At 47.9% G+C, this 15,429-nt stretch overlaps 1 protein-coding gene across 2 annotated transcripts in view; it reads left to right on the top strand.

Annotated features, from left to right (window-relative positions):
• Positions 1–409: 409 nt before the first annotated feature.
• Positions 410–15,429, top strand: part of DUPD1 (dual specificity phosphatase and pro isomerase domain containing 1) — a 35,096-nt gene continuing 20,076 nt past the window's right edge. For both annotated transcript variants that reach the window (XM_029201045.1, XM_029201046.1), the window contains exons 1-2: positions 410–623; positions 11,740–11,973. In XM_029201045.1, coding sequence (XP_029056878.1) covers positions 460–623; positions 11,740–11,973 — 398 coding nt within the window. In that variant the 5' untranslated portion in view covers positions 410–459. The remainder of the gene's footprint in view (positions 624–11,739; positions 11,974–15,429) is intronic.

The following is a 15,429-nucleotide window of genomic DNA, read 5'->3' as shown; positions in this document are numbered from 1 at the left end:
CACTTGCTGGAGGTCCCACAGTAAGTGACACAATGCAAATGAACCCAAGCTTCCAGAGTTTCTCTGGAAGGCGGAGGTGTTTCACTGATCGCCCTGCATGATGTGGCATTCATTCCAACCACTCTCCAGAGACGGCTCCACAAACTCCCAGAAAAGACTGGAGTGGAGAGTTCTCCAGACTGGGTGCCCCCCGACCCTCCCACAGGCTCTGTGCCAGTGGGCAAACCTCCCCCGTTCCAGCTGTTCCAAGACAGAGTCCTGGGCAGGGCTGAGCAGCCACCTGGCCTCGTCCATCCCAAGAAAACAAAGCTGGGAAATTCCCCCTGCCTGTCCCCGCCCTGGTGCCTGCATGTATGTCCTGCCTCTGTAGCCGGGCCAGGGACAAGCGTGCGGGCTCCAGGTACAGAACTCCCGAAGTCAAGGGTTTCAGGTCACACTGGCAAATCATTTTGCGAGCAGATGCCACGGGTCTCTTCTCGGACTGGGCAGCACACAAGGTCAGCGTCAGCAGATCTGACCCTAAAAATAGGCTCTTGGATGCCAGTCGGGGTGGCTGGGTGTGCTGCTGCCACACGCCCCACGGACCAGCACCTACTGACCTGGCCAGGACCTGGTGCGCAAAGGTAAGCCCCTTTGGTGGGAGGCTGGCACCTCTTGGGTCCAATCACATGTTCTTTGGGGGCCTGGGTGTGGGCATTAGAAGACCCCTTTCCACCCTGTTTCCGGAGCGGCAGAGAACAAATGACATCTTTTCCGTTTGACAGGCTTCTTCTTGCCCCGTCTTTCCCTAGAGACTCCAAGAAATTTTCTCCACTTCCCTTCCTCTAAATCTAGGCTTCCAGTTCAATGACCATTTCTAAAGGATAATAGGGCAGGTTAAAGCTCATCGGGCCCTTCTGAGGCCCTGGATGCATTGTATCGCATATCATATTCCAGCAAGGTTCTCCATTTATCCATTTAGCCAGTAGAGGGGAAAAAAATCTCAGCGGGAGGTGGGGGCGGAATGGAGACACCCGTAGTGACTCACATCAAGCGTAGGGCAGCACAAATTACAACTAAGTACTCCAAACCCCGGGGGTGAGAACTCTTCCTGTGTCCTGGGTAACGCTGAGCATCCTTTGGACAGAGTGACTATTTTTGAAGCTTTTCCCAGTGCTGGTGGGAGGATGGGGTTGGGGATGACTGCTCTGGTAGAGACGGGGAGACTGGGTCACTGAGGGACTTGGTCTCTGGACCAAGACAGCAGCGCGTGTAAGCAGGATGGTGGGAAGATGTCTTGTGTCTCAGACCAGGGCTCTCCCATTAGATCCTGGGCCCTTGTCCTGAGGCCCCAGTGGCCCCTCACGGGCCTGGAACCCAAGGAGTGGGGGGCTCTGACTGTTCAGAAAAGCTGAAAACATTCCAAAGGGAAAAACTGCTGAGTAAGATGGGAGAGGGCATGGGGTGTATGAGGGGCGGGGTCTCCTCGCTTCCGATCCCAGCATCTGAGGGGCTCTGGTACTCGGTGTTTGTTCTGTTGCCCTTCCTTGTTCTCTTCATGGCACAAGCAGATTGTTCCCACCAAATGACATTTGCAAACAACACCTGAAGGGCTTCTGACTGAGTCCCGTACAAGGGAAGAGCCTTGGGTATTGTGGGGGGGGGGGGCAGGGGGACGTGGGGGAGGGTCTGAGGAGTGACGGGGAGGTCAGAGGCTCTTCAGGGGCAAAAGCAGATCTGGGCTGAGGGTGAGGGGGGGACATTGGTCCTCTACAATCTGATAAGCTGAAGCCCTCACGGGGGACTTTTCGGTCCTGGGGTGGCACTGGGTTGGAGGGGACTGAGTCCTGATGGAGGGTGGAGTTCCTGTGGCTGTTGACAAACTTGAGGGGTACAAGGACCAGAGAGGGGCCCTGAGGCCGGGGGCTTGGCTGTTAGTGTTCCCTGCAACCCTGGTGACGCCCAGCTGGGTCCACTTGGGGAGGGGGCAGCCTGACCTCCACAGAGCCAGGGTTGGCCTTCCCCCGACGCCGTGCAACCCCGTGAATCGTTAAGGGGCCCTGGCTGACCGTGTGCCAGGCACGGTTCCGAGAGCTTCCCTTCTGAGTAGCAGCTCACGTACTTACTCCTCAGAACTGCGGCAGCCCTGGGCAGGGTGTACCTTGTCGACGTCGCTTCAGATGAGGAAACTGAGACACAAGGCCGTGGAGTGCTTTGCCCGACATCACACAGCCCAGACCACAGTGAGGCCAGTGCACCTCAGGGCCTGACGGCAGAGCCACTGAGCTTGGGTGTCCCTCCCGTGGGGTGAGCTGGGGGCGGGGGCACGCCTCTCTCTCTCTCTCGCTTCCCCCCGCTGCCTGAACTCCCACCTGGGCCTGGGGGCGGCCTCTCCAGGTCCCGGTGCCGGGGAAGCCGGGCTGGGGCCGCGCGGGGGGTAGCTGCGTTAGTCCTCTTCAGCCTGACTCCAGGGCACGCACGTGGTGCTTGACTTTTCACTTCAGGTGAGCCTTGATGGTTCTGGACCTACCACTTGCGCAGTAAACAGGGGATCAAGTCTCATCACGGCCTGGCATGGCCACCAGGTATCAACAGGCTGGAGAGAGACCTTACTCCCCCTCCCAAAAGCCTTGCCTGTACTTCACCCATGAGCAAAGGAGCCCCATCACTCAGAGGAGGATGCTCAGACTCATTAGCGCCCTGACCCATTTGCCACAAGTACAAAAACCCTTGGTCCCTGCCAAACTGCTTTACCCCGCTCCCTTACTCTCCCTTAGCTAAGTGCTAAGCTCAGCACTTAGCTCCCAACACAGCTGGGAATTCCCCACCCGCCCCCGCCGCTCCTGTCCCCCTACATGACACGCTCTCCGAGTCCACGTCCATGTGTTAAGGACTCATGTTATCTCCTTTAACCAACAAGCAGGGAGGCGCCGATGTTATCCCCATTCTGCAGATGAGGAAGCTGAAGCCTGGGTACGTGAGCCCCCAAGGCCGGTGAGGGCTCTTCCACAACTTCCCACTGCTCTGGGGTTCACATGGGGAGGGAGGTCTAGGCCCAGGCCCGCCCTCAGGAACGTATACCTTGTGACTAAGATACAGTGACCTATCTAGTGGCCTGGGTGGGGATGCTTGGCTGCCTGGGTTGAGGCCCAGTCATACCACTTACTGGCTTGGTATCATGTGACTAAACTCTCTGACCCTCATTTTTCTCATCTGTAAAGTGGGGGCAGCTATTCCCTATCGAGGAGGTTTTGAGAGTAGATAACCACCAGGCACATGTTAAGAGTCACCGAGTATATTGGTCACTTCGCTGGGTCCTGCCAGGGCCTGGGTTTCTCAGTGAGCTTTTGTGGCATCTTTAAGAGGTGGGAGCATGGCCTACAGCCTTCCCAAGGTCCAGAGCCTGCCCCGTGCAGCACTGAGACACTGGCCTAGTGAGTAACAGTGGTGGGGACAGGAAGTGAGAGGTGGTGAGACCATGGTGAGGGCTGCACTCTGCCAGTCTGCCCCCCCATCTTTCTCCCACACAAGGAAGCCTAATGTTCTGAGGTGACACAGAGTGGGCAGTGATTCTCAAAAGAGCGGGGCTAAAAGGCCATCTGTTCCTGAATTCATGAGCTGTGTAATTGCCTGCAGTGTTTCCACCACAGCTGGCCTGGTCAGACATCATGGCCTCTTGTCTCCTGACCCAGAGCTTCCTCAGCCCCACTGGGCCGACCACAGAGATCAAGTCCATCCCGGCCGGCTGCCTTGTCTAAGAAGGAAGCCACATGTGAGCATTCAGCTTCCTCACAGTTTCCAGGAGGCCCAACTCTGCCAGACTGAGATTGGAAAAATCAATTAGGAGTTCATAAATTACCACCCCGGAGCATTTTGAAACCATCTGAAGAGTTAATCAAACAAGTTAATGACATCAACACCATCTTAGAAGAAATATTAAATTACCTCTTTAAATGAAGTCATTTCTGTTTTTTAAATAAAAGGATTTTCTATTAATTCACATAATTGCCTCCTATTAACATACTTGCCAGAATCCAAAAGAAAAAAGTATCTGTTAAACTTGGATTGTGTCTGATACATTAGGAATTAAATTATAGCAACAAAAAATTCCTAGGGTTTTTACGGCCAGGTTTTAATTTTTTAAAAATCCCACAACTTTTATTTCCTAGTTGGGATCGTTTTTGTAGATTTAAGATGAGTAAGGACAAGCATGACTTGCAGTAAATTAAAAATATGTATATGTATATATGTATACTGCTGCCAAATTCTGCCCCTCCACGTACCCTGGCAGTAGGTATTACTCTCCTAATAGAGTAATTTTCCCAACCACAGTAACATTTGTACCCTCCCTCTTCTTTCAAGGCACATTCCAAACCCAACTTGGGTGGTGTCATGGAAAAAATGTGGTATGCATGCAACACACACTAACTTTCCCCCATGAGCCCAACGCATCAAGGAACGTAAATATGTGATATCCACAGATACAGAATACCTTCAAAGGAAGAGGACACATTTTTAAAAGATTAGATTATAACTGCTCTACTAGACCAAAAACTTAAAGAAGGCAGAGACCTCTCTGGCCCAGCCCATCCCTGGTGTTGAACAGAGGGATGGGAAGGCATGCGGGGGCGGGCAGGGCCAGGCCGAACATCTGAGGTGAAGTAAAAAACAACAAGGGAATTTCCTGGGTCCAGTGGTTAGGACTCTGCGCTTTCACTGTGGACAACTCGGGTTCAATCCCTGGTTGGGGAACTAAGATCCCACAGGCTGCACACGTGGCACGGTCAAACAAACAAACAAACAAACAAAACAAGGCCACTTCCCATGCCCACTCATGACCCACCAGAGCACCCCTGATGCTGGCTGACTTAGCCTAAACCAAGACCAGGGTCAGGCAAGTCAAAGAGCCCCAAGGGATGGGGAGGGATGCTGCCCTCTTCATCTGAGGTCTGCCTCCAGTCATAGGGGAAAGAATCTTCTTTCCGAGGTAGATTTACCCCAAAGCTTCAGAACCCCTTGCACCAGCCTCTTCTAAGGCCCTGCACCTATTTGTTTTTCTTTTTCTTAAAGAAATGGTATAAATTTCAGGAGCCATAAAACTTGACTCCCTTCTGGTTTCCTGGGAAGCACTGAGGGATTAGAATGACTTTGTGACAAGACCTAGGCCTGGTTCTGCCACCAGAGGGCTCAAGGAGGACACAGGCCTGCCTTTGGGGAGCTCACACTGACTGGGAGGGCACTCAGTGTCACATGTGATGTAAAGAACACCTGGTTAGGCCTTGTCCTGAAGGCCACCTTCCTGTGCCTCAGCCCGTAGGTTTAGGGTGGGCATCTACTACATCCAGAACGGTTCTCAAATACAACTTTCACAGGCTTTTTTTCCCCCCTCCATATACTCAGGTAATACATGTTCAGCACAGAGATTTATAGAAAAGATGGTTCCTTAAAAAAAAAAGAATCGCATATAATTTCATCATTCTAAAATAAACATAGAGCCAGTGTTAATATTTTGGTCACATGTATTTTTGTATAAGAACGGAATCAGACTGTCCACGCTGCTGCATAAACTTCTGGTCTCTTCTCTCTACCAGCACAAGCCTCTTCCCCTTTGATTTCTCAAACCCACCACGAACACAGCTGTCTGTCCTAACAAGTTCACTGAAGGTTTGGGGTGACAAAGAGAGGGCTGACACTGCCGGGGGCACCGCAAAGTTAGGCATTAGGGTCACTTTTCTCAGGAGTCCCGTGGCTGTGTGCCCTGGACGCTTCTCACCTGGCTGTCTCTGGTCCCAAGCCCTCCCTTCGCCACTCCGCAGCAGGGTCCCTCACACCCCTTCTAGGGATGTTCTAGAGCCTTGGAACGCCCCTTGGTTTCTTGCACAGAACAATTTAGCTCTCTTTGTTCACTCCATCACTTTCTGAATCACGCTTTAGGACTTACCTTTTCCCCAAGAAAAGGATCCTTAAATTGTGTTTTTTTGTTAAGCAGGAGGCCTGTTCTGTGGCTCACACTCCTGGGCCTGGCTACCCGGCCAGTCTCTGCAGGCTCAAGGGGTCCACTTAGGGGTTTAAGTTTCCCACTCAAATGAATGATGCATCTCTCCACTGGGCTTCTCCCATCTTCCACCTTAGAAAGCAAAAGAATTCAGGTTGGGTTTTTGTTTGTTTTTAAAATCGCCTTTACCCCTCTTGTTACAGCTCCATTTTATTAAAGAAGAAAGCGAAGCTCAGGGAGGATAAGACGTGTAGATCTGAGTCCTCAGTGATTGCTGGGGCTCTGAGAGCAGAGAAGAGCCACAAGCCAGTGAATGTGGGGAGAGCGGGACAGAGAGGTAGAGGAGCCCCAGGAAAGAGCCAGGTCCTGGGAACACGTAAGATGGAGTGAGAAGTCACAAGCAGCTTCCAGCCCAGACTGTTCTATTTGGCCAGCATAGTTAAAAAAATATAGACATGGTTATTTATTATAAAATAGGATTATTTATTAAAAGAATCCCAAAACAGAAGACAGGAGAAAAAATCTCCCTGAGTCCTGCCACTGCCCACAGTATTGATATTTTGCTGGGTTTTTTTTTTTTTTCCTAGTTAAAAACAAGAACAAAAATATACAAGTTAGTTTTTTTCTTAATTGAAGTATAGTTGATTTAGAATGTTGTGTTAGTTTCAGGGGTACACCACAGTGATTCAGTTATATACAAGAATATATATATTTTTTTTTTTTCTTTTTCAGATTCTCTTCCCTTATAGATTATTACAAAATATTGACTACAGTTCCCTGTGCTATACAGTAGGTCCTTGTTGGTTATCTATTTTATATATAGTAGTGTGTATGTGTTAATCCTAAATTCTATAAGGGTTTTTTTTTTATATATAAAGTCAAATCATGGTGTCAAAACTATATTTTTGAATTCAGATTAAAGCCTTTCCTCACTGGGCAAGGGAAACATTTAACCAAACACGAGCTGTACCATTTAAAAGTCTGAAATGGAGTCAGGATAGGGATTCCTATTTTGATTATTCCTGGATATAGCTCCTCAAAGGCAAGGGCACTGTTTCACAGAGGAAAATGGCACTCCAGATCTTATGGGTCAAGTAACACTTGGCCCTGCATTCTCTGTTATCACAGTGTCTTTAAATGCTTTAAAATTAGCAGTATCTTAGTTTGGGTTTCCTCAAAGGTGGATGCTGAGACCAGAGTTTGGGAACAAATTGTTTGTGAGGTGTTCCAGGAAGCAGGTAACTCCATGACCAGCACAAAGACGAGAAAACAGCCTCAATCAGGGAAATACAGGCGCTTGTGTGAGGAAGCCTTTTGTGTAAGGGAGCTGTCCACTTATACCGCAGTGATCTCAGCTGAGGAATGTGACAGGACAAGGATAGCCTCTGTTACAGCTGCCTACTGACTTAAAATTTTAAAATCAGCAGATTTCCCACAAAACTCTGGCTTTCTGACTTTTCATAAAACCATCCGACCATCTGGGCTTGCATTCCCACATGGAATGGCAAGCTGCCACCCCCTTCAGTGGGGGCATTTGCTCTCTACTCTGCCACAGTCCCCACCACTCCCTGATGCCTCCTACCTGAGGCCAATAGTTAGGTTCTTGCTTGTTTGTTTTATTCTTTAACACCCAATGCACTTAACTCCTCTATGTTACCTGCCTGGCCCGTCCAGGAAGGAGCCTGAGTCTGCTATCCTTTGAGGAAGAGGCAGGCTGCTGCTGCACATATAGGCCATATAGCCTTCAAGTTGGCATTTGGTTTCCTGGGACCAAACCTTTAAATATGAAGCTGTAACAGGAACCTGGAGGCCTCTCTTGACAACCTGCCCAGCTCTCATTATGACATTTAGCCTGTGATTGATATTGTATGTGTCATCAAGACCTTGGCAGTTAATCTCTAGGTCGAATCTATGGAAACCAAACAGAACAGATTTGTCTTCCCCTTCCATTTTGGCTGTGATCTGGGAAACAGACACTCCCGGCCCTTCTGAGATTCAAAGATCTGGGAGCCATGCAGAGAGGGATGCACACAAGCCGCCTTCAGGATTTGGAAAGATTACAGGTCTGTGGTTTCTGGACGGCTCTGTGCTTTGTTCTCGTACCCCATCCAATCTGCATGCTGGAGGATAATAGATCCCAGAGCTCCCTCTGCGTGCCAAGCCGCTCTGGGTAGACCACACCACTTCCTCTTCTGTCTGGAAATCCAGCCGAGGCTTTCAGCACGGAGATGGGGATGGGGATGGCTCCTTCCACAGTATAATGAAGGAGGACCAGCCTCCACAAGGGTGAGGTCAGCTTCAGTAATACAAGGAGGCGGGCAGAAGGTTTAGCATGCAGTTACTCCAGTGTCTCCCTAAAATCCCTTCTTCTGAAGCCTCCTTTGGTGGCAGGCAGGGTTCAAAATGGCCCAAACCTCCAAATTTAGGTAAATGGTGCCCAGCTTTGACTCCCTTGGAAACAAGAAGAGCTGGTGCCATAGACGGGCAGAACTCCAGACTTCTCAAAGTCAAGGCGCCTCAGGCCTGCAGCGGGGAGGGCATGGCCACTCTCAGGAGACTGAGGTGTCTGGACTGGCTCTGCTGCAGAAGTTTCAGGCCATCCCTTAAAATAACACCTCCTTCGGTGACTGGAAATGCCAGCCGCCAGGTCCCAGAGTGAAGTTCGGGTCTGAGCAAGTCCCTGCTGCAGGGGGCTGTCCATCCTGTACTCTGTTCCTCGCTCACCTTCCCCCGCCTCCAAATTAGCCCAAGGCTCCGTCCTGCCTCATCAACTCCAACTGAGCCCCTAGCACAGGCCCCCCCAGTCTTACCCGCTCACCCCGAGTCACTCCTTCCGTTCATTCACTAGGCCATCCCCTCATTCACCTTCTGAGCACCTCTTATGTGTCAGACACCGAGGCTGAAAACAACATGAAAGAGCATCTTCAAGGAGCCTTGGAATAAGGCTGTCCAGCCCTTCCCTCGTCCCAGTCCCACACCCTTACTCTGGGCTAAATACCTGGGTCTGCACGTCAATGAGAAGATGGAAAGCATATTGAGCACCCTTCCTACCCTTCTCTTGACTCAACAGCTCCTTGACTCTTTTTTTTCTTTTTTTTTGGCTGCATTGGGTCTTAGTTGTGGCACGCAGGATCTTCATTGAGGTATGCGGGCTCTTGGTTAAGGCGCGTGGGCTTCTCTCTAGGTGTGGTTCGCAGGCTCCAGGGCACGTGGGCTCTGTAGTTTGCGGCACGCGGGCTCTCTAGTTGAGGTGCACGAGCTCGGTAGTCATGGCGTGCGGGCTTAGTTGCCCCGCGGGATGTGGGATCTTAGTTCCCCGACCAGGGGTCGAACCCGCGTCCCCCGCATTGAAAGGCAGATTCTTTACCACTGGACCACCAGGGTTATCCCAGCTCCTTGACTCTTGAACCACATTCTTGGGCAATTATTATCAAACTTTAGTGAGCAACAGACTCACTTGGGAGCTTGTTAAAATACAGACTCCTAGGCCCCACTCTGGCCTAGGGTGCAACCCCAGGAATCTGTATTTTTAGCAAGTGCCAGATGATTCTGTGGGAGGTGGTCTTTAGATCATGCTTTGGCAGACTCCAAAGAAGGGTGGCCTCTGTAGCCCATGGCCCCCCCACACCTCAACTCAGGATTCTGCAGGAGAAAGTCACAGATCCAGGCTTCCCCCCAAACACTGCTAGCCAGTGATCCTTTAATTCACCTACTGTGAACTTGGGAGAATCAAATTTCCCAGAGCGGTGGTTTCAGCATTTTCCTGTTCTTTTTTAAAAAATTTAATGGACAATTTCAAACACAAAGAGGAACAGTATGACCTTGCAGCCATCATCTTTGGCAAATCCTGCCTCATCACACCTCCACCTATACCCCTCTCTCCGACACAATATATTATTGTATTTTCCAATAGTATTATTTTTGAAGCAAATCCCAGACATTATATCATTTCACCTGTGAACATTTTACTACGTATTTCCAAAAGATAAGGCCCTGAGGTATAATTTAACTGTCTTCTGAATCTCCTGCAAATTGGTTGCTAGATCTAGACTCTGAGGACTCTGTTCAAAGATCCAGGTCTTCCTTTGGCGAGGCTCCTTTCGTGGTAGTGGTGGTGTGTTCCTCCATCAGAAGGCCTGTAACGTCTGACGTCTCTTATGCTGCCAGCAGTCAGTGCTCAGTGCCTACATCGATTAGCTCATCGGGTGTTGTAAAATGGTGCTTCCTTCCTTCTTTACTGAAGTTCTTCTATAAAAGAAAATTTCCCTCATCTACCCAGTAGTACATTTGCATCCAAAAGGAATGACAAATGCTAGATTCCTTCATTTCACTGGCCTGTCTTCATAATGAGCTGACTCTCTAGCATCTTCCAAAAGTGAATAATTGTTTTCAGTATCATTATGATTTAAATGTTTGATGTGTTTCTACTAACTGCAGTTATTTTTATTATTCATGCTCAAATTGTCCCATTTTTGATAAGTGGGAGCCTCTTCAAGATGTGTTCTGGGTCTTCGATAGGATCCTAATGGTCTTTGAAGCTACTGGGGCTTTTTTACATTCTTCAAGTCCCTGGCCTGCCCCTCCCCACCCTGCATCCTCCACCCCAACCCCTACCCTCTGGGCAATTTTTTTTTTTTTCTCAGAAGACTTAGACCATGTGTTATAAGCTTCCTCAGTTTACAGTTTTCCTCATCTTCAAAATGGAGATAATCATGGTGCCTGTTTCTTAGGGTTGTTAAGAAGATTAAATGAGTTAATAATTGCAAAGCACTTGGAACAGTGCCTAGCACACAGTAAGTGCTACATAAGTATTTGTTACATAAATGAGTAACGTTCCCTCCCCATCACTCACCTGCACTCACGTTTCTCAGTCACTCCACCCTTTCCCCCTTCCCTCCAGTCTCCCAGCAGGGCGAGTATAACCTCCCTTCCCAGGCTGCCTGAGTGTATCGGTCACTCAGCTCACGGAACACATGGTGCCCAATTCCTCAATGAATTCACTTCTTTGGGGACAATGGAAACTCTTCACCCATATTCCACCTGCAGAGCCTGACGAGCTCTGCAAATACACGTTCCAATCTGCAGACACAGCTTTCTAGCTTGGAACGTCTCTTCCAAACCCCTGGTAAGCTAGCACAACTGCCAGCCTCCTAGTGTGAGAGCAGCCAGCGTTGACTTCAACTTCCTAACAAGTTGACAAACCCTCACGCAGCCAAGTTTCCTTCCACCCCAAGACTTCCGAAGCCCCGGAATGTGTGTGGCTGCCCAGACCACACAGGCTCTGGATTTCCAGGTGTGCCCTTTCCACTGGATGACAGCTCTCTGCAGACGCTGAATACCACAGGCCTGGAATGGCAGGGACCTCCTGGGCCTTCTTATTCAGGTTCTAAATGGCCTGAGCCAGCAGACTCCGGTCACATAAAGGAAAGAACAGGCACCAAAAAGGGGGGTAAATCTAAAAGAAAGGTGTTAGAGGACAGGCAGCCTACAGGGATTTCTTAGACCTGAAGCCTGTTTGTGTCTGCAGCAAATGCCCACGTCAGAGGGTGCCCAGCATGCTTGCTTTGCAGGAGACTGGAATCTTGGGGAAGTGTTGTTTAACTGCTATCATGGCCTTCCCTATTGACCTCTGTGGCCTGGGAAGAGGAAGCAGGAGCATAACAGGCTGGGGAAATGCCAGCTTATATACCCTCCTCTTTTTTTGTAAAGCCCATTCCCTACCTCTGTCCCTGCTAAATGCAATCCTGACCCTCTTTCATGACCAGCTGCAGAAAGGAAAGAAAATCCCTTGGCTCCAAAATGACATCCAGAGAACCGAAGACAAGCCTCAAGAATGCTTACCCGTCTACCAAGAAGCTGCTGCCGAAGGTGGAGGAGGAGGGGGAGGCTGAGGATTACTGTACCCCTGGAGCCTTTGAGCTGGAGCGTCTCTTCTGGAAGGGCAGTCCCCAGTACACGCATGTCAACGAGGTCTGGCCCAAGCTGTACATCGGCGATGAGTAAGTGACGAGGCCCAGCCTCACCTTTGGTAGCCAGCCCTCCCCAGGGCACAGCCCTCGCCACCTTCCTGCCATGAGCTCTTGCTTTTTAGGTTGGTTCTGAGAGAACTCTATTAGCTAGGGCTGGGTTTATCTTCCTATCACAGAAAACTCAGAAAAGGGGCTTGGGCTTCCCTGGTGGCGCAGTGGTTGAGAGTCCGCCTGCCGATGCAGGGGACGCGGGTTCGTGCCCCGGTCCGGGAAGATCCCACATGCCGCGGAGAGGCTGGGCCCGTGGGCCATGGCCGCTGAGCCTGCGCGTCTGGAGCCTGTGCTCCGCAACGGGAGAGGCCACAGCGGTGAGAGGCCAGCGTACCGCCAAAAAAAAAGAAAAGGGGCTTAAGCAAGATAGAGATTGGTTTCTCTCTCACATAAAAGAAGTGCAGAGGAAGGCGAGCTGGGGCTGGCATAGTGACTCCAGGGTCACCAGGGGCTCAGGCTCCCAGGCTCGGGCTCCACCATCCCCAGGGTGTGGTTTCTTCCTTCACGGTTGCTTCAAGGTCTGACACTGCTAGCAAGGAACCTGCCATCAACTGTAGGATCCAGACCACTGGAAGGCTGAAGGCAAGGAAGAGGAAAAGGACATCTTCCCGAAGGGAAGTCCCACCCAAAACTTCCCCTGCCCTTAGCTGCAAGGGAAGCTGGGAAATGTAGTCTTTTATTTTAGATGGGGATAAGACCAGCAAGAATAAAGTCAGTTCTCAGGTGGGTGGCATAAGAGCACATCACCATATGTGTCAGGAAGCACGGTAGACCTAGCAAAGTTGAGGTCACTGTCCCCTCTAGATTTTTATAGTCACCATTCCCCACTCTTCAAACAATTAGGAAGTGCCTACTGTAAATAATAATAATAATTGTACTTATTCTTTATTGAATACTATGTGCCAGGCACTGTGCTAAGCATCTTGCATTCATGACCTCACTTTATTTTCACTACAGCCCAATGAGAGGTCATCTAATTACTCCCATTTTAAAGACAAGGAAACTGAGGCACAGAGCAGTTAAGTAACTGGCCCAAGGTCCACAGCTCAGTAAATGGCTGAGAGCTGGGATTCAAATGCCGTTTGGTCTAACCCAGAAGCTTTCATCCTGACCAGCACTCCTGCTCCTCCCGCCATCCCCCAGGATTCCAGCTCATGGCTCATCTCTCTGAGATGGTGCAGGACCACTGCATCTGTGATTTTTAATAAACACCTTGCTGCTTAAAAACCTAGAGATAACTGTCTAGTCATGGGAAATCAGGGGCAGAACCCCTTTTCTTTTTTTTTTCTTAATATTTTTAAATGGAAAAAGTTACAAAAATTATATGCCCTTTTACACTAATTTAAACTAAATAGAGGGTTATAAAAAACTGCATAATCTCCCTTTGTCCTCTCTTAACTCTGCCCTGAGTAACCAGCATTAAGCTCACTTTATGTATGTTATTGCAAACATAAGGAAATATATGCATACATTTAAAGGATTTTTTTTTTTTTTTTTGTGGTACGCAGGCCTCTCACTGTTGTGGCCTCTCCCGTTGCGGAGCACAGGCTCCGGACGCGCAGGCTCAGCGGCCATGGCTCACGGGCCCAGCCGCTCCGCGGCATGTGGGATCTTCCCGGACCGGGGCACGAACCCGTGTCCCCTGCATCGGCAGGCTGACTCTCAACCACTGCGCCACCAGGGAAGCCCAGGATTTTTATTTCTTTTAAATAATTTTTAGCAGAAAAAAGGAATTATACTCTTCTGTACTTTCAATATTCCTTAGTATAGCTGTACCATAATTTATCCAATCATTTCTCAGTTATGAACATTGGGAAATGTGGGTTCCCCTAAATAGGGACTCTATTGTTTACTTTTTAAAAAACAATAGCTTTATTGAGATATAACTTGCATTCCATAAAATTCACCCTTTTAGAGTGTACAATTCAGTGGTTTTATTATATTTACAGAGCTGTACAACCACCAGCTAATTTCAAAGCATTTCCATCACCTCAGAAGGAAACCCTGAACCCATTAAGTAATCACTCTCAATTCCCCATATTCCCCCAGCCTTAGGCAGCCAACAATCTGCTGTTTCTATGTATTTACCTATCCTGGACATTTCATATAAATGGAATAATAATAAATGGCCAATTGTGACTGGCTTCTTACACTTAGCATACTGTTTTCAAGGTTCATCCAAGCTGTAGTGTGTATCAGTGTTTTATTCTTCTTTATTGCCAAATAATCTCTGTACTATTTTTGCAACTTTTCTGTAAGTCTAAAATTAGTTCAAAATAAAAAAGGCATGCATACACTTTGACCTCAAATATCGCTTTCAGAAATGTGACTTACAGAAATAAGAGTACCAATACACAAGGAAATATGTACAATGTTTATCATTGTTTGAAGTAGCAAAAAAGGGGGGGAAATCTGAATCTCTTATCTTTTAATAATAAAATATTACATAAACGTAGTAACTATATTGTTTTCCTATTTTAAAAGTAATGTAAACTCATTATATAAATATAGACCTCTTAGCTTCCCTATTTGTAACAGGTTAACAAGAGAACCTTCCTCATAGGATTGTATGGATTGAGATAATATATGTCAAATATTAGTGCAGTGCCTAGTACAGAGTAAGCACTGAAAAAGTTTAGCTATAATAATAAAATAGTGATTAATGTAAGGAAGAAAACTTTTAAATATCTCAAAACAATCACCCAAGTCCATCACGCCAAGCCATGCCTACTAAGACTGCAGTACATTTCCTCCTACACTTTCTACATGATACATTTGGTTTTAAATTCTTTTTATATAGTTGTGACAATATTGATTATTCATTTTATCTTGTCTCTTTTCCACATAGCGTCATTCATAAACTTTTCTCTTATTATATACTTCTCATATATTTCATTATAATATAATAGTAACTATAATTATATATGTATTATATCAGATGGATAGAAGATCATTTATTTAACCACTTTCCCTACTATTGGACATATCGGTCACTTTCACGTTCTCACTTTTATAAATAATGCTGCAGTGGACATCTTTATTCATAAACTTATTTTTAATATTTAGGATTATTTCCTGAGATCTGACCCTACAAATGGTATAAATAGGGGAAGGAGGATTAAGATTTAAAGATTTACACTGTCTCTGTGTCTTTCTCTGTGCTGTTCCCTTTGCCTAAAATGCCCTTCCCTTCACCTCATCTCCGTGTCCAGATTCTATGCATTCTTCAAAGTCCACTCAAGTCACTTCTGCCATGAAGTTAGCTTTCCCAATCCCCATGGTGAGAAGTAAGTTTTTTCTCTCTGTATATTACATACTAGATTTACCTTCCCTACAGGTTATAATAGTAACAATAGCCAAATTATATTGGATTCTTACCATGTGCCGTGCCCTGTGCTAGGCATCATTGAAACCCCCTAACAACTCTATGAAGGA

This window comes from Monodon monoceros, unplaced genomic scaffold (assembly GCF_005190385.1).
Source record: "Monodon monoceros isolate NGI ecotype Baffin Bay Population unplaced genomic scaffold, NGI_Narwhal_1 Super_Scaffold_4, whole genome shotgun sequence".
NCBI lineage: Eukaryota > Metazoa > Chordata > Mammalia > Artiodactyla > Monodontidae > Monodon > Monodon monoceros.
This window is presented reverse-complemented; position numbering and strand designations above follow the sequence as displayed.